This window comes from Barbatula barbatula (assembly GCF_947034865.1).
Source record: "Barbatula barbatula genome assembly, chromosome: 9".
Classification (NCBI taxonomy): domain Eukaryota; kingdom Metazoa; phylum Chordata; class Actinopteri; order Cypriniformes; family Nemacheilidae; genus Barbatula; species Barbatula barbatula.
Window position 1 is genome coordinate 18,710,920 of NC_136772.1, and position 20,144 is coordinate 18,731,063.

At 37.8% G+C, this 20,144-nt stretch overlaps 1 protein-coding gene across 1 annotated transcript; it reads left to right on the forward strand.

Moving 5' to 3' along the window:
• Nucleotides 1-6,130: 6,130 nt before the first annotated feature.
• On the forward strand, nucleotides 6,131-19,489 carry tnfsf11 (TNF superfamily member 11). Its single transcript, XM_079463725.1, has 4 exons — nucleotides 6,131-6,345; nucleotides 8,363-8,398; nucleotides 12,959-13,091; nucleotides 16,312-19,489. Exons 1-4 carry the CDS (start codon nucleotides 6,160-6,162, stop codon nucleotides 16,734-16,736), a joined length of 780 nt encoding a protein of 259 aa, XP_079319851.1. The 5' UTR covers nucleotides 6,131-6,159; the 3' UTR covers nucleotides 16,737-19,489.
• The last annotated feature ends 655 nt before the right edge of the window (nucleotides 19,490-20,144 follow it).

Here is a 20,144-nt window from a genome sequence, read left to right on the forward strand (position 1 = left end):
GGTACTCTTGGGTATACTTTGTATGTTAAAGATTTTTGATAATTTACCATATCATATCAAACCATATCAAAATGGTAAACTAATATCTTACATAAGCAGAGTTGCCTCTGGACCAGTGTTAACATCTTGCAAAATGGTCTTTAAACTCAAGAGTTTGAGACTCAAACACGACCATCCACATTTAGATATTAATACCTATTTTGTGTTCAGAAACCTGGCCTATGCAGTTATTGTGTAGTGTTATGGATGAAAGTAGAAGGAAGTCAGGTCAGGTCAGGTCTGGGCAGGTAGGAGGAAGTCAGGTCTGGGCAGGACGCAATGCTGTGACGATAGAGCTGGAGAAAGGACGTGGCAACTCTACAAAATTGTTAATGATAATCTTAAATCTAATTATTTTTTATTTTGCCTTGTTGTGCAAGCACTGTTGAGCTTGTGCAGAGGCTGCAGCTATTCCTGTTTAATCCCCTGTTTAGGCCTGGTTTCCCTCGTGAGGTTTTTTTTCTCCTCCGATGGAGTTTTGGGTTCCTCGCCACCATTTGCATACTGTTTTACACTGTTTGCCTGGCTGGGGGGCTGCTAGAATTTTATAGTTTTATTTAATTAACACTGCATATAGGAATTTATACTCTGTCTGATATTTGACCTGTGTTTTGACTTGCATAACCTTATATGTTTTGCTTATAGTCAATGTTTTCTTGTACAGCTGCTTTTGTAACAATGAAAATTGTAAAAAGCACTATATAAATAAAGCAGGAAAAATCCATGATCCTAAAAGTGTTACATTTCAGATCAGACTGTTGTTTTATCACAGCGAAGTGCAGGCTTTGCAAAGAGGCTCTTAGGAAGAATGGAAGAGTAACTACTGGACCTTATTGGATTTGAAAGCCAACTTAACCATTAAATAGCTGCATCTGATTTCACTTAATGAAAAAAACTTATGACCCCTTTGAGCAAAATCTGTTATGTGTATTGTTTTTCACCCTGCACTGCCACTCCTTAAAAATACCTTAAAAATGTGTAACCCCCAAGAGCTGAAAGGACGAATACTGTAGGTCTTTGTTATAGAAAACATTTCAGAGTAATTTCAAGCTTATTAAAGACACACAGATGATAGAATGTAAAATGGCAGCAGGTCTTACAATAGAGCAGATTCAATGAAGATGATTGCTGTGTGCTGTCATCCACGCCCACCCTTCGCACCATTAGACAAGGTGGCTCTCAGCATCATCAGCCAACACAAGCAGAGACCCTTTGTCTTTATTAGGTTGGCCTCACTTCCCAATTGGTGTGGTCTGACATCAGACAGGCTTAGTCATAGACTGGAATCCCCCTTTGGGTCTGTCATGATTCAGCTGAGCCTATGATATCACTTCCTTTCCAGCCCTAACAAAACGCCAGTGTAACTGGGTGAATCCATTGTAGAAAAGCAATTCATGATATGGTGAATAATCTCCACATACATCATCCGGACTGCTTTTTGTTTGTATCCCCACTTAATTAATGTTTTGTTCAATAAAACACTTTGCTGAACCACACACTTTTGAAACATTTTCAGTTCTCAACATGATCAAAACCAGATGTATGTTGTTTTAATAGATTTTGTCAAATTACATTTGACTAAAAGCAATAATTGCCATCTAGGGCAATGGTCAAGCTGTCATGATTTGCAGCTGAACATGTGGGTATTTAAAGTTTTTCTAAGTAATTTCCTCCTTTTATAAAACGTATAGTGTTTAATCACTTGGTTGTTTCTTATGGCACACTTAATTTAATTTAGACACCAATAAAATAAATGCCACAGAAATTGCGTAATTCTGCCAATTCTGCATGAAAAAATATGTAAAGGTAACGTTTTCGTTTACAATGTTTTTGTAAATGAAAATATTTTCTCATTTCCAAGCTTGTTGCGCAAAGGTAACTGCAGGTAAGATAATTATAGGCTGCTTTACCTCAAAAACTTAACTCTCTTTTGCTATCGAATCTTTTTTATTTTGTTTGTCCAATTGCTAAATAAAAAAAAGTCATTTGTTTTGGTGACACTAGTAATGCAGAAATTAATCCCTACACCAAAGGTTGGCTTTGTCTGCCTAATGGGAATGAAATACTCATGTCTTAAATAGATTTCTAAAAGCACCTCATTTGTTTTGCTCTTTCAGAACATGAATCGCATGCCATTTGCCCGCCGCCCGATAGTGGTCGCCAGCACCTTTCATGAAAGGAGTCAGCTGCACAGGTCCGTGCCCATCACTTCTGAATTTATTAGCAGTTCGTTTCCATTTAGAGCCACAGACCATTGTTTTACCTCAGGGCAAAGAGTATCAAGTGGCCATATCCAGGATGTCTCAGACAAGATGACGACGCACATGGCAGTGGTTTCTGTTGTGTTTATGGGGTAATACACTCTCTGGTGGGTGGTACATGGGCTCTCCCACAGCCCTAAGCTAGCTGAGGTTGGCCCTGTTTATCATGGAAACATCCCACGGCTGGAGAGCTTCAGCTTCAAGAGGTCTTCAAGACCCCATATTCACTTATGGAGCAGCTGAGTCATTTCCAAATATCAATGTTTACTGAAACAAAAAAGAGGATTTACATGAGAAAGTGAAGACCTTCGGGATTGGAAAACATGTTTTCTGTGGAGAGGACTCTGAACTGAAAACACATGAATCAAGTCTTGGTGTGAGACAAGACAAATTTATACATGTTGTAAAGTGCACACCGCTCAGATCCCAACGGTGTGGATCAGAGTCGGCCTGACATATCATAATATCACTGCTGTTGTCTTTGAACTTTCTGCTTCCTGTCTCCTGATGACATAATTCCTGACTCAGACATTGCATGTCTCTATTGAAAAACAATTGTCTATCTCCCTCCATGACATCAACCTTTCCTGTAGCCATCCCAGGCATAATCCCAAAAACAAGTGCCTTCGTATTTACATGTTAACCATATGCCGTATATGACGGATTAGCTTTGGGGATTTTCTAATGAATGAGGAGACTAATCACTGATGTGAATCATGTCTCAAAGAATTTGAGTAAATAACCACTGACTTGTTATTCCTACTTGCTGCAACTGCAACCCATACTACCTTCACAGTGGCAATACCCTGGTCAGTAGAGCAGCAGCTCTTAGCCTGCTGGAAGGGTCTATGTGTGTTCACTTAAAGTTATAGGCAAGGAAAAAACTGTCAGTGGCTTAAAATGGCCAGCATTGTGGCTACTCACATTAGGCTTTAACTATCGGAAAGACAAGCAGGAAGCTACTTGTGGGGAGTGGAGGAAGAGGCAGGGAGGCAGTGCTAAACTGGTGACATGTTGCATGAGGAACCAGTTAGAATTTATCTTGGGATAATTAGAGACTGGGCAGCCTCTAACTGATGTTTTAGCTGTATTGGTCTACCACTGCCCTGTTCCACACTGTTCATCTTAAAATCATCACCCCGTAGTGAGACAGCAAGCACCACCTGAATTATAATTTGTCACTGTGCACAACACTACGGCCCTCAAAAGACTATTGATCTTCTCCAAAGTTTGCTAGGAATAGTTCTTACAGTATATAGTACATTACGGCCTACATTAAAATACATTCAAGACAATTGTTCTTATGACTTGCTTCTGCAAACCATAACAAATTATTACATTTCAAAATATGATGTTATGCTGGTCATTAAACTGGAGTCAGAAAGGTAAGCCTGATCATTGAGCAGGCTTCATAACAGTCTACTCATATTTAAAATGAGTATGAATAGTTTTGGCACCAACATTTTCAAAACTTGAAACTAGTTTTTTCTAGGAAACGGCATATTCCCCCCTTGTCCTCTTGTGGTCAGATTTTAACTGGCAAACATTGTGGTCCATTTTAATCTGGGCAAGGACTGCCCATTTTATCATTATGTGGCAATATGAGTAACATGTAGGCCAATATCCCTACAAAATGATGATGATTTTGTGTGTTGTTTGCAATAATCTCTTTTAAACCAAAATGCAAAGACACAGAAATGCAGAGTTAAAGTGGCCTTCTAAAGACCTCTTGTGTTTTGGTGTGTAAAAGTGAGTAAGAAAGTAGAGAAGAGAGGAGAGGAAGAGGCGTTCGTCCTTTGTGTGCTCTGGGTTGTCTTACCACACAGGATGTGGCAGGGAAGGGAAAGGACAACACTTTACTGTTTCATGTCCCGTTTTCACATTCTAGGATGTAGCAGCTTAACTCTGTTTGTACACAGGTCTTCATATTATGGATAACTGCAACACAGTTACTGTGTTATTAAATGCAGTACAAACTATGCATGTGTTTCTTGCATGCAAAAAGGGTCAATACAAAATTTAATGAGCTGAGGATTCCAACTCCCATGAGTAGAGTTCTGTGGTGATGCTAATATTTCAGATCCAACTTCCTGCTTATCCTTGAGTGCTGAAAGATCATGTTTATGCAAAGAAAGCGGTCGGCATGAAACACATTAACGTAGCTGCATGGAGTCTAGAGTCAGAAAAAAACATCCTCATGGTGACTCCACAGTCTGTGAAACATGGGAATGCTTTTGGCGTGCTCTCTCCCATCCTGTGTGTACAGTACCACGCTTACAGGAGAGCTAATAATAATCTCCCGAGGCCTGCTCAGCAGAGAGGAAAGTGCCTGTGCCAGTGGTTTCGCCTGCTTTGCTCTCAACACTGCCTGGTTTTGGCTTTCTGTCATATTCTGATGGAGCGCTGGCTTCGGCTTATTCAACTACCTTCTGGCTTGGGCAAGAACAGCTCACATGGCAAAACAAAAGGGTATAAATACCACCCAAACCTTCCTGCCGCAACCCCAGTGTCTGCATTCTGTGGAAAATAGCTGAAGGCACTAGAAAGCCATGCAAAACAAGAGTTCTCACGGTATATTAATGACTCTTGAGTGAATGTGGCGTGCTGTGGGATGACAGTCCCTGTGAGGCCAACCAAGTTCATAAGGTCAGGAGTGTGCTACGCTCATGCGTAGAGATTGACTGGCATCGTCCTGGCTTCTGAAATGGAATGCAGGTGACGCGATTGTCGTCCGCACCAATCCGCTTTGCCGAAAAAACTGAAAGTTACACGTAAATTACACACAATCCAGTGTGGCACTCTTTGCAACCAGAGTAATTATTGTGGTTATGAAAAAGCCGATATAATGATAGAGCATTACAAAATTTTGTGCTGGAGGCTGCGCAAAGGGAAGAAAAAGTCAAGCTCTGCTTTGTGCTTGGAATAAAGTACTTGAGCATCAAAAACGAACATTAGTTTAGAAAGCTCTGTTCTTTTTAACCTCGACTTGGCAAAAACAACCGGACCTTCACTATGTTTACAAATTTAGATAAACATTCAGTGAATCACTGTTCCTCTTCACGAAAATTATGGATACTGATCTAAAACTATAAGCATAATTTGTAATATCTCCTTCAAAGGGTTTGGACATCATATGACACGAAAAGTCTTTGTTTTGGAAGAAAGTATGATCACATGCTGGTTATGTTTTAGAGGCTTTCTAGCTACCATGATAGACAGGAGTTTCGAATTGGAATGCAATGCCCTACTTAAGGAAGATCAGCTCATCAGGTTTTTTTGTCTGTATGAAGGCATGAATGGGGATGGCACCTAAAAATGCTGTCCAGGCAGCTCACTAAGCATGACATCCAATAATGCATGCATTCATTAAATTGTTAGTTTATTCTTATAGTGTTTCTAGTTAGGTAATTTTGTAAATGTGTTACAAGAGAAGCCAACAATGTTTCATCTGAAGTAAGTTCATCTTTCAGCATATTATGGGTACTTTTTTTTTAAATAAATAATTATCTTCATTAAATCATTAAAATCATACTCATTGCTTTTATTAATTGTGTTACATAAATGTAAGAAATTACAACTAACCACAGTATAAATGATAACCTAATGAGCGTAACCAACTGGAATGCCAAAGTAATTGACAACATACCCACAACAATGACAACGTACCCCAAGCTACCTGTTCGTCGTTTAACTCATACACACGTGAAAATGAGAAAAGGAAGACAGAAAAAAGAGATCATCTCTGACTATTATCTGATTGGCTGTTTCCGAACCCAGTTGCAATGCCCACCCACATGTTTATATGAATCCTTGATCATTTCTCGAGTCCTCCCACTGAGAGAGGATCCGCGCAGCGCTCATGGCAGCTAATGATTATCGCGCGTACCTGCGGAATCATATCGATATGGACGAGGCACCCGCGCGCGTCGCGCACACAGGCTCGACACACAGGGCGCTCATATTCATCACCCTGACTATCATGGGACTGCTGCAGGTCGCGTCGAGCGTGGCGATTTTGTTGCACTTAACCGGTTATCTAAGAGAGGTAAGAAACAAATTTGCACAGCAAGGAAGTAAAGACGGTGGAATGCACCCAGGGGGCAAAACGACTCTTTGTGAAAAATCATTGTGAAGTTTTGTCTGTTTGAGCGTACAACGACAGTGTCAAGTTAAGGCGCAGAAAGATTGTGGTTTAACTAGAGTTTCTGTTTCAGCTGGTCGCATGGTTTCGTTTAACCGGTTGTGTGCTCTGATAGCCAAGTAAGTTCAAACAGCCTGAGACTGTTCGAGCGCTTTTCAACATCTGATGCCGGAGGTGCGAGCGCTCACAGAACAAATTGACTGACGTTTAAAGTCCAACTTAAAAAACACTTTCCAAAACATAGCGGGGTGTTTTTGTTCAATATTTGAAGTTAAAAACTTGTCTTGACAGAAATCACACAAGTCTGTCCGAGTTGCATCATTTGCTTTTAATTAAACAAATACTGTGATCGACGACTCAATCCGCATGTCTCTCGTTTGACTTTTGCACCTGTGAAACACTAAGAGATGTCAGGTATTTTCCCATAAAACTAAATCAACTAAACACAGGTTGGTAGGTTTTTTTTAACCCGGGTCCCACTGGAGGATTTGACAAACCGCCTAGTTAGTTAAAATCTTTTCTTTTTCTGCATGTGATACAGTATCTTGAATAGGTTAGGCCTACCAGGTGAGCCGGAACATACACTGAAACACAAATAAAAAGTTATTGTTGCATGATTGATGCTTCAGTCTTGTAAAATGTTTATTACAGCGCGCTTGAATTCCACAGAGCGTAGACACTGCCCCTTCAGGAAATCCGCGTACTCCTTTTATTTAAAGTTTAATAAACTAGGTCAGTTTATTCTTTAAGGGAATTGCAGATCTTTGCTTAAAAGAGATTTTGATTGTTGGCAATGCCGAGGTTGTTTGAATTAATGTGTTTTACGTCCTTCAATGTTTTTGCTTTTAAGTAGAAATGTGTCGAAAGCGCACAAAATACCTGTGTTGTATTTATATTTTATCAACGGATCATCATTTAAAAAGTTTTCTAAATCCTTTAGAATATGAGTCTACTAAACAGATTATGTGCATGAACTATCAGCATTTTAAAGGTAATTGTTAGAAAAAAATCCTTCTTTCTATTTTTCCTTTTACAGTATATTCGTTTGTTCATGTGCTGTCAAGTTGACCTTAATGATTTTATCATTAGAAAGGCTCATATATATTGTCATGCCCAGAGTTCGCCTTCTCTCTCTCTCTCTCTCTCTCTCTCTCTCTCTCTCTCTCTCTCTCTCTCTCTCTCTCTCTCTCTCTCTCTCTCTCTCTCTCTCGTATTATGACATCTTGTTTTGTGAGGCTTTGGCCCAAACACAGCGGTGTATGTCGGAGGCTTCTAGTGTGCTGGTGGAGGGCCAATGCAACAGATGCAAGGAGAAAAAGATGAGTGTTAGTTATGTTTGGCGCAAAGTTCATGTTGTCCTTAAAATGGATGCAGAGACAATATTTTCTGCTGCACCAAACCATTTATCCAAACCATTTATAAAAGTGTTAACTTATATGGATTTCCTTATATTGTGAATGACAACTACATTCAGTATATGAAGGTGGGGTGAAGAATGTCACATTTCACATAATTTTAAGAGGTAAAAGTGGAATTTGTGGCTCTTCAGTGATTTAAATAGTTGCTTAAGGATTATTGTATAAAAGTATAAAAACCTATGTAATATTATGTTTTACCACCAACATTAGTGAAGTGCAAAAAGCTGATGAAAACAACTACTGTAGAATATTGTATTTTACATTCTGATTTGTTTCATCAGTTGTCTTGAGGTCGTATGACAGCTATATTTATCTACACATTGTCTTGAGTGTATCTTTACTCAAATTGTTTTGTGGGTGTGTCACAGTTAAATGACTTAATGAAAGTAATGACGCTTTCCCGTTACTTCATAAAAACCATGCAGTACCTGTTAGTAAACAGCAATATATAAACCCAGCAGTATGCAGTTGTATAATTTAACTGTGTTTGTTGTTTTTTACAGGTGGACCTTGTTACTGCACAGCAGACTCCTAATGAGGTGAGCTAGTGAACTTCAGAAGATGTTTTTTTTTCTTAATGTTTGTCCAACTTGGGTTAGACAAAAAAAGGGTCAAAATTGCAAATGTTCTTTCAATAATACAATACTTCATTCCTAAACTCAAAATTGCAAGGATTATTGTATATTGGTCTATAGACATTTCACATTATTTGGCATGTCATTTCCCCCTTTGAACACAAGCCAGGAAATTCCAATTCCTGTGCTTTTCCAGTAACCTGAAATGTTTATAGCATGGTGTTTATTAAATAGGCAGAATGTGCATGTGGTATTAATGAAACAAAAGTTTAATTGTTAAAAATTAACATATTTAGTTTAGATCAAGAATGAAATACACAACGGCACACCAAAAATATCATAGATGCTGTAAAACACTTCCTTGATCAATATGGTTTAGTTGCTTATGAAAAGGTCGAGCCAAAGGACCCAAGGAGGAATTTAGTTTAGATTTTTACATTTACATTTTTAACCAAGGTTTTGTGTCCAATGACTGTTCAATTACAACTGAGCATTTATTTCGGCATATATCTATGTTTTCTCCTAATGCTCATTGTGTTGTCCTCATTGTTATGATCAAAATCCCTAAAGAGAGATCCGGTGAGAAATGAAGTGATATTAAATGTGTTGAAGTTCCTGGGAAATGTATCAAGTTATTTACTGTACATTAACCATGTAGTTTTTGTTTAGAAATGAGCGTCTGGTCCATTCTGGCTATATTACTTTGTGTAATAATTTTGTAGTCATGGTTTTTAAGAAGCGTTTCTCTGACAACTTTGACAGACCATGATAAGTGTGTTGTTTTTACATTACCCTGGGATTGCTTATTTCCCAGGAAATGTAAACGTTAAAAAAAGCCAGTGTTTAAATACATGTTATGAGCCTGCTGTCGTTTTTGAGTGCTTGTATATACTGGCTTGTACTCTGTTTGCGGTCTACCCAAACTCTTAAGAAGGTCAGAGGATGTGAACAGCATCCAGAACTCTGCTCTTGAAATACCTACAGTAATATAAGCCCAATAGAAATTGTTTGTTGATAGCTAGTCTAGAGCAAATACCAGAACAAACAGGCTAACTTAAATTACTTAAACATTTTGTTCGTATTTCTTGAGCCTATAGTTGTACTTACAGCAAGGGGTTAAATTGAGATTTATTATTTGCCGGAGCTCTGTGGGGGATTTTGAGGGGTGCATGTATGAAGCTAAAAATCTTATTCAATTTTCATTGTTACAAAGCAGCTGTAGAAGAAAACATTGACTATAAGCAAAACATATAAGGTTATGCAAGTCAAAACACAGGTCAAATATCAGACATGCAGTGTTAATGAAATAAAACTATAAAATTCTTGCAGCCCCCCGGCCAGGCAAATGGTGTAAAACAGTATGCAAACGGTGGTGAGGAACCCAAAACTCCATTGGAGGAGAAAAACCAGGCCTAACCAGGGGATTCCAGTTCCCCTCTGGCACAAGCTCGACAGTGCTTGCACAACAAGGCAAAATAAAAAAATAATTAGATTTAAGATTATCATTAATCATTTTGTAGAGTCGCCACGTCCTTTGTCCAGCTCTATCATCACAGCATTTGTCTGGTCTGGGCATGGACTGTGTCCTGCCCGCTCTGGTAACCTTGGACTGCGTCCTGCCCGCTCTAGTAACCTTGGAACAATGAGACAAGACTGGCTGAGAGTAGAGTACTGTTCTGCACTCTTTGATGCAATACATGCATCAGTTGTTATTGGAAGTGTTCCTGGTTCAGGTTGATCTAAATAGTGCAGCCTAAAACTTTGGAATATATAAATTATGATAGTGTAGTGTATGCAAGATTAAAAAGATGCGTCTTTAGTCTAGATTTAAACTGACAGAGTGTGTCTGCCTCCCGGACAGTGCAGGGAAGACTGTTCCAAAGTTTAGGCGCTAGATAGGAAAAGGATCTGCCGCCTGCACTTGATTTTGAAATTCTAGATATTACCAACTGACCTGACGCCTGAGAGTGAAGTGCACGTGAAGGACTGTAATTTGAGAGAAGTTCACTCAAGTAGTGAGGAGCGAAACCATGCAGGGCTTTATAGGCAATAAGCAAGTTGATGCGATGCTTTATAGGTAACCAGTGCAAGGTTGACAGATCCGGGCTAATATGCTCATACTTTTTTGTACGTGTAAGAACTCGAGCTGCCGCATTTTGGACCGGTCTGAGTTTTTGTAATAAGCCTGCAGGGCAACCACCTATTAGTGCATTACAGTAATCTAGTCTTGATGTCATAAAGGCATGAATTAGCTTCTCTGCATCTGATTGTGACAGCATATGACGTAGTTTAGATATATATTTTATATTTTACAGGTGTTGGCGACTTGTTTCTTAAATGACAGAGTACTATTGAATAAAACGCCAAGATTCTTTGCTGAAGATGAGGATTTTAGAACATCCATAAATAGTTAGGCAATAACACTTCAGTTTTGTCTGAGTTCAGTAATACATTTTTTTACTCATCCTCTTTTTTATATCGACTATGCAGTCCACTATTCGATGGAATTACTGTGTTTCATGAGGCTTCGAGGATATATAGTTATGTATCATCAGCATAGCAGTGAAAGCTAACTCGTGTCGCTTTATTATATCTGCTAGAGGTAGCATGTATAATGTTAAGAGCATAGGCCCTAAGACTGAGCCCTTTGGTACACCGTACTGGATTTGCGTGACACCTCATTGTTTATTGCATATTGAAAAGGGTCGGATAAATAAGATCTGAGCCATTTCAAAGCTATTGCCTTAATACCGACATATTCATTTACAATCTGTAAAATATAAGTTGAGAGAGCCCTTTGCTATAAACAATTAAATGCTGATTAAACTCATTCTAGATGCCAGCAGTTTACAAAGCTAAATTTGATAAGAATAAAATCTTTCTGTAGTCCTGTGCCCTTTCCTTGTGTCAATATAAAATATCTTAATTTATTAATGTCCCCAGAATTGTATGTATGACCTGTGTGTTTCGGGTACTTTTCTATCAAAACTTCATGCAACATTCACAATGATTGAGATGACCCATTAACTTGTGGGTTGCACTTTATTTTACAGTACATGTATCTATAGTGTACTTACCTAAGAAAGTACTGGGTGGTATAAGGTGCTATTAGCTTAGGTTTAGGGGTAGGTTCAGGTTTAGTACCTAGTTATTACCCAGTTATTATATTTACTGTAATAAGTACACAGTATGTACACTGTAAAACCTGGCTGTAGTTTTGCAGCAGGTTTGCCAGTTACTTAATGTAATTTAATTAAAAAAATCATATTCTTATATTTTCTTTTAATAAACAACACTTAACAGCGTAGGTTACTTTTCTTATGTCAATGTATTGTAATTTATTAATTTTAATATATTTGAGCTAGAAAACAAACTAAAATGCTCAGAAAGAATTTCATTTTTTCCAGTGTAATGCCAGTAATCCGTCTCTTCTTGCTCATTTTGAATATCAAAGTTTAAAGTGTTTTAATTCTGATTAAAGTAAAGGTTACCTCAAATTAAAAACAGTTCTAATAGGAAAATATGAAGTAGGAATCAAATCTACAGTAAGTTACTGGCAAAACTGCTGCAGAATTACAGCAAAGTTTTACATTGTACAGGACATCGTTGCTGCGGCACACGTCGTGAAAAAAGAAACGCTTTAAATGCTTGAATTTGATCAAAATAACATCATTTGGAAGGCAAGCCTTTCTTAACAAACAGCTCATTCTGATTTGAAACGTTGAAACAACAGTGCGCACCGGACTAGAAGTGGCGTCGTGTGTCATGTCTATAACTCGCAAAACGGCAGTGTGCGGCTGGGCTCCACCCCGGAAGGCTCCAGTCCAATTTAACCCCTGCTCACAGCCCCTACAGCTTTCCTGTAGCTCAATGGTAACAGCATTGCATTAACAACGCAAGGTTCTGGGTTGGATCCCAGGGGATTGCAGATACCTATGTATAAATGTATAGGATAATGCAATGTAAGTTGCTTTGTATAAAAGTGTCTGCCAAATGCCTAAATGTAAATATACAGTAAATCTGTATGGTACTTAGTGATGCCATAATTCAACACAAGTTTGTTTGATAGCATTCAGCTGAAGGAAGTGTTTTTTTCAGAGAATTACTGATTTTCTGGACATTGCAGATTGCTGTCTTCATTTTTATGACAGCTTGAAATTTGAATGTACCCACCATTAAATGCGTAAGTTTAGAGCACAATTTTGTATGCATACAGTACCTGAAACGAGCAACGTGTAGAAAGGAAACAAGACACTGTCACCTCACAAGTCATATTATCATCAAATATCATATTCGGAAAATATGTTTTGTGGCCTCAGGGGTCCGGGAAGCAGTTGATAAGTCACATTCCCTAAAAAATTTTTTGTTCCAATACTTAGTTTATATGCATATTTGCATATCAGAATTAGAATTTCTGTTTAGAATTTATGCATTAGGCAAAATGAGCTATGGAAACAGCAGATCATTGATTATTAAAAACTCAGAACCTAAAAGCTTTTTTGCATGTGTTTGATTCTTATCCAGGAAATGCACAGTGAAACATTAATAGCCGACCCACTACGAAGTACGAAGGAAAAAAAAGACAGATGTCGAAAGAAGGATGGACGCTTGCCGTTAGCTCATCTGCCAATTAGTACAACCAATGACTTTTCAACAAGTAAGTATTATGATGTTAATTGTGATGAATTTCTGTAAATACAGTCTTCTATAAACATTTCACATGACACAATCTTTCTTAAGTGTTTCAAATAACCTTCACTGACAATAATAATGTTGATTATTTGCACTTCCTTCCTGTATTGTTAAAGGGATAGTTCACTCAATATTTAGGGTTCTAGCCCGTAGTGCTAGAAACCTATTGTATTTGTGGGCTTTATTCTTCTTCTTCTTCTTTTTATTATTATTCTTCCCTAAAACTGAATGGGCAGCCTAAACTGTAAGGCCGACAGAGCTGAGATTCGGTCAGATGGTAGTAGTCTTGCTCGCTAGTCAGCCATGTCGGACCATAGGGGGCGCTACAGCCATGCTGAGTGCGTTTGCGTTCGTAACCCCTAAACCGTTTGGCGCACACCCAAGTGTTTTATATCATTGTAATCATTGGCTCAAAACTTAAAAAACGTATATCTCCGATTTCATTTCCGGTATGCAAATTGTTCCGCTAATTTGCATTTTATGCAAAAAAAAATGAACTAGCCCTGGATTTTTGCCCGATCGGAACCAAACCAACACTGATGAATTCTGTGGAGTGTGAATGTGAATAATTATCAAAAAAAGGTTTAAATTTCGATTCACCGTTGCTAGGGGTCGCCAAAACGTCTGAACCGGAAGTGCCATATTTTACTAGAATGGCCATAACTCGTGAACCGTTTAAGCAATCTTCACGTGGCTTAAACCATATGTGCAGACTCTCAGTCCGGGGTCACAGTAAAAAGGAGTCAGTGTTTGGCCACTAGGTGATGCTATAATATACATGAACTCGAAAAGGGCTATAACTACCCAACCGTTTGGCCGATCTACTAATTATTTGGTATGGTGTATCTTTGTGTCATGCACCATGACTGTATATAGGGACATTGTCATATCTAAAGAAACATGGTGGTCATCGGCCAATGAAGTTTGAGCACTCATTAGAACGGGTTAACGGAGGCCGATCGAAACGACACTCGCTGGGCTTATTCGACTCGTGGTCCTGAAGGTCTGTAAGAAATATGAACTCATTCGGCCACCGGGGGGCGAAATAACGCTTTTGGAGTGCATAAACAATTGTATATCACGTGATTTTTTACATAAACTCAAACTATTGTCATCATATGATAGCTCTTCTCATTCTGAACAACTTTGCCTCTGGAAACACTTCTGTCGATTGAACGGTTCGTGAGTTATTGCTGATGATGTCAAAAACCTACTTTCGCGAACTAGTCCTTGGTTTTTCGACCGACTTAGGGGCGTAAACATTTTAAATAGGCAGAGCCTATTACATTAAAATGCCCATAACTCGAGCACTATTAGAGATATCATCATTGGGCTTGGACCAAATGTGTAGACCATCACTCCGAGATGACTTACCGCAGCGTTTGGACACTAGGTGGCGCTATAACAGTAAAAATGGCAAAATTGACACATCATTTGTTGCCTTAACAATTGTGTGTCACGTGACATTTGACATTTACACAAACTATCGATATCATATGAAAGCTCTCATAATTCCAAACAAATTTGGCTCATGAACCATTGATGTCGATCAAACAGTTTGTGAGTTATCTGTTTCAAAATTTCCACCACAGTACAATTCTCTGGACTCTCTAGATCAATAACTATCAAAAACATGTTCAACTTTTTCATTTACGTGACCATTACAGGGTCCTTTATTATATTCAAGTGAACGGTGTACCTGAAAGCTCGCTACTCCTTAACAGTCAAAAGTGCCACAGAACTACATTCTTAAATATCATCTTTTGTGTTCAACAGAAATAATCCAATTGACTTGCCATTAAGAACAATCATACATCTTATTACACTAAACAAGCATGTTAAATATGATGGTGATCGGACAAGGGATACGTTTCCTGTCTCACAGGAACACAGTGTTAGACATATAATGCACTATACATTAAGGGTTGCTCCATGTTTACACATCTTTAAATATAGAATATGTCTGGCTGGTTGTAAGATGCTGTTTTGCTAAACATAACACACACCTTTATTATGTACACCAGTTTAATTGCATGTAAACCAAAATAGCTACTCAGCAGTCACATGGCAGCAACTTCAGGGTCATTTCTTAAATGGATGTGACCAAATGAACCTGAAAAGATGATTCCCCTCAAGTGTACTATATGTGCATATGTGTGTAATCATGCGTAGTGTCTATGAACCGTTGCTGACCGTATCTATAATTTTTCAGGCGTTGGGAGTATCGTCCACTTGGGTGTTTTAGGATGAGAGTCCTCGGCCTACTTGATGAAGGCAAAGCTGCTTTAGATGCCTTAAAAGTGCTTGAACCCGCTAAATGCTGCTTGCAGCTTTAATTATAAATGATGTCATGAATTACTCACACTCTAGTTGTTCCAAATCTGTATAAGTTACTTTGTTTGATTGAACACAGAGAAAGATATTTGGACCAATGCTTGTAACCAAACAGTTCTTGGACCCAGATTAGTAAGAAAAATTACAATGGTGGTCAAAAGTGCCACAGAACTACATTCTTAAATATCATCTTTTGTGTTCAACAGAACAAACTAAAGTTATAAAGTAATTTTTCCTACTATGGTAATCAATAGGGTCCAAGAACTGTTTGATTATAAGCATTTTTCCAAAAATCCTTAAACTCAAAGGTTAATACATGATGACAGAATTTACATTTTTTGGTGACGTATCCCGTTAAAGGATTTATTCAAATCTGATGGTTTTGAAGGGGCCATGAAAGCTAGTGCAAGCAATTTGCACTGCTCAATTCCACATCTCCACACTACATTTGGTTCTGAGCGCCCGATTGTGAGGGATGTTCTTACAGACTTTTGTGAATAAGGTGCAAATTACTATAAACCTAATTTGCATGACAAGAATGAACCACAACTTTTGCCTCTGTGTTTGTTTAAGTCAAATAATGTCAAGCTGAATTTCTCATGAAATCCTACCCAGCAGCTCTACTTATATGTACTAGTTTAACATTGTGAATCGGGCAACGAGACTGTATTGAAGACAGATTTTTATGTATTTGTAGCTGCTTTTTATTTATTTTTAACCAAAGGTTTTTAAATTTAAATATCCACATGGAAAATGTAACTGCAAAAAGCCTCATAGAAAGTTTAATCAAAAAGATGCAAGTGTTTACGCTGTCAAACGTGTTCATTCTAATCATGCTGCTGTTTCTGCAGAAGACCCAAGCGCCATCACCATAATCCACTGGAATGAAGGTCAAGGGACGCTGAAAAAGATTAAATACCACGACGGTCGAATACTAGTGGACGAGCCCGGCTATTACTATGTGTATGCCAAAACCTGCTTCAGATATGCTAAGGACCATGACTCTGAGAGAGGGGATGTCAGCAATATGCAGTTGCTTCAGTATATTTTCCATGAGAAGCACACACAGAATAAAATCTCACCCATTCAGCTTACCAAAAGCGGCGGAACCCATCGCCAGTGGAATATTGCCAAGTTCAACATGTTTTGTGCGGAGCAGGGCAGAGGTGTCCAGTTAAATAAAGGTGATGGGGTTTATGTTAGCGTATCTAATTTTTGGCTGCTGGACCCTGCAGCCGACGGGACGTATTTTGGTGCTTTTAAGATAAGCGATTGACTTTCATAGTTTTTGCTACTGAACATGTTTATGCACACTTTACAACCCCACAGACTTTTTCAAAGTGACCATGAACCACTGAGCACTTATGTTATTGATCACTGACTTTTTGTTTGACAATAATTGCATTGTACATCATTTAGAAGCATTTTTGCAGATGTGATTTTTAAGCTATAAAGTACCATCACAAGAAGACCTAGAACAAGACTGGTGCATGCAATATGATTCTAGATCGTCCCATCTACAAGTCGAAATACTTTTAGTTCATTGTTTTTGACAGGAGTGCACCATTACCGATATTGGTATCGGTCCAATAGTACCTTCAGTTTTCAATTTATTCAGTACAAAACAGCATCAAAAGGTTCTTCGATGCCATCGAAGGACCTTTTGGTCCCATAATGAACCTTTAACATCTGAAAAAAAGGTAAGAGATGGTTCCATAAAGAACCTTTGACTGAATGGTTCTATGTGGAACCAAAAATGGTTCTTCTATAGCTTCGCTGTGAAGAATCTTTTAAGCAACTTCATTTCTAACTGGGTACAGTTCCCTTTGCATAAATGTTGCCATGCAAAGAAGCACCAGCAGTTTAAAAAATATGTCAGTTTGGAGGTGTTTCAGTGACATAGTTTAAACAAACACAGAACTGCTGTTTGTTTAACCACAAAAAGCTTACTGTTGCCCACAAAAATGAAATCTTGACCTCGGAGTTAGGTCAACAAAGCAGTTTGTTACAAAAAAACATTTAACACCACTTGAGAGTGACACCACTGTGCTTAATTTGAGAAAATATATAAAAGTTTAGTTAACAAAACGTACACACAAAAATGAAGACAGCTGGACTGTCTTTGATTCACCGTGAGAATTAAACATTTTTAAGCAAGGCGTGGAACCAAACTGAGTTTGGGAAACTAATTTAAACGTTGTTTTCTTTGTCTATTTATTTATTGTCTTATGATAGAACATGTAAAATGTTCTGTCGATTGTAAAGTTTGTACAGTGTATATATGTATAATGCCTTTACTTCATTCTTTAAGAGAGATTTTGAATTAAGGGCATTGACTTTAGGTCAGTTATGCTTTTTATCAAGCACAGGGCTCTTGTTTTTAGGCTTAGGTGGATTGGTTCCTCACTAAAGAAACTTTGTATTTCATTTATCATTCAATTGACAATTCTGTGCACAAATGTTCATGGAGAGCACAATATGTTGTTACGCGGCTGTTTTAAATGGCAAACCTAAGATTTTTCATATGTTAGCAAAGTTTTGTTCTATTATCTGTTTATTTATACCATTCTGACTAGTAAAGATACTTTTCTAAATAAAATACTAACTTCCATGTGATGTTCAAGTGGTCACCTCCACTTGTAAATAATGCAGTGTTTTTTTACAGATTTTAGTTTTAATTTATACATGTTATTTATGTAATTAGTTTAAGGTTGTATTGTGTTTTGTTAATATCCTTTAAAACTGTACCAAGATTTCCACCATTTGAGACATAGACATTCGTAGTTTATGCATGGGTTCATCCTAATTTAATACTGCCTCAACAAAGGCTGTTCCCAGCGTTAACCGGCTCCTCTGTGGATGTGACAGCTTAAAGTAAATGTTTAGTTTTTCTTTTTGGTATTGTCAAGTAGTCTGGTGAATTATATTAGTTTTAGGGTGGGAACACACACCTCATTAAAATAATATTCACCTGATTGTTTTAGCCTCTAATTCACTGCAGAAAGTTGGACCATACTTAGCTTGGACTTCATTTCTGAAAGACGTACAGTAGAAAATATTGTCCCATTGTGGATGTATCTATTGTGAAACACCTGTTAACATTTTAAATTAAGATGACCTCTCAATGCACATCCACAGCAACCTACAGTAAACCCCCATTTATAGTTATGAAACCCACTTGTGTTAGAGGTGGATACATATGGAGTTTGACCTTAATTTTACATCTGTTAACATGATTGGTTGCAGTGTTATGATGTCATCAACAGAGGCAGTTTCAAACAGAATGTTTTAAACCGCAGTTTTATAGAAAAAACACTCTGCAATGCTTCAAAATAACAAATTCGCACATGGTTTATCTTAAATCATATTTAAAACAAATCATAGACATAAACAACATTAAAAACTTTCTTTTCACCATAGGGGGACTTTACCTATTTCATAATTTGTTCAGTCTCATTTGTCTGTTTTCATATGATTTGCATACGTCCCAAAGACAATAAAGGGTAGTTAGGCATAAAATCTGGTTGTGTTTTACGGTATGTACAGTCTGTTTCAAATACAATCATACAAGCATTCATAAAACACAAATACTCTCGAGATCTGTTTAATCAGTTTCTGTATCAAAACTAGGTTTATGTTTGTCTTAAATCCTAGTTTTATAGTTTTAAAAGCTAAATCAGCAGGAATATACAGTGAAAACATATTGTTCATACAATGAACAACTTCAAGTTACAATCCTGGCTCCTTTTTTTAGTACAGATCAAGACCATTTCAAATGCTAACACAGCAGACTAGATCTAGCAGACTAGTGATATATTATTCTTCAAAGCAACTGTACCATGGGGTTCCATAAAAACGTATGGACAGTTTGCCAACATTGCTGTGCGCATGCTGCCTTTATGGTTCCTATTATGTCGGTTCTGCATCGCTGGAGTTTAGTATTTTTGTAATTTTCTTTGCTTTTTCATTGTTCACATGTGTAAAAATACGGGTTTCAGATAGCAGAATAAAATGGTATTCTTCAGAGCCAAAAATGATAGCCATGTGGTATTTCAGCTGAAGTGATTGCATAACATTTGAATGGTCTATCCATTAGCATCTCATGCAATAATATTGAATGCAAGTTTCACCCATTAGCAGAACAGTCTGATTTTAGGAACTAAGTGTGAAATGTTATGAACAGTTTTATGACTAAAATGTACGTTTAAGCATATATTAAAGGCATTGATACATTCCTAAACACACTAACTCAATGTGCCTTTTTAATGGATTTTTGTGGTGAAAAGGAAATAGCTTCAAGGTTAGATTTATAGAACAGCTGGGAGTTTTGTTATGCACATTAAAGTAGATTAGGAAATGGCACGCTCATGCTTGCACGCACTTCCTTTGCTGACTAAGTCAGTTGTTTTTTACGTTCTTTTAAAAAATATATTAAATGCTAATATTTATCGTAAGATAACAATTCCAGTCACAAAGCTATGTGAATTTGTGGTTCACCCAATCAGAAGTTGGTGGAATTTTTTAGATCCTGGACGAGTCTATTCTCAGCACAGATTTTTTCCATCAAATGACATTGAATTATTCTGCCATCATACAACTGGCCAAGCATACAAGACATTATTTCCCCATAAAGAATGACCATAGAGATGTTATTATTCCCTTAAGATAATGTTTTGCTTGGGGG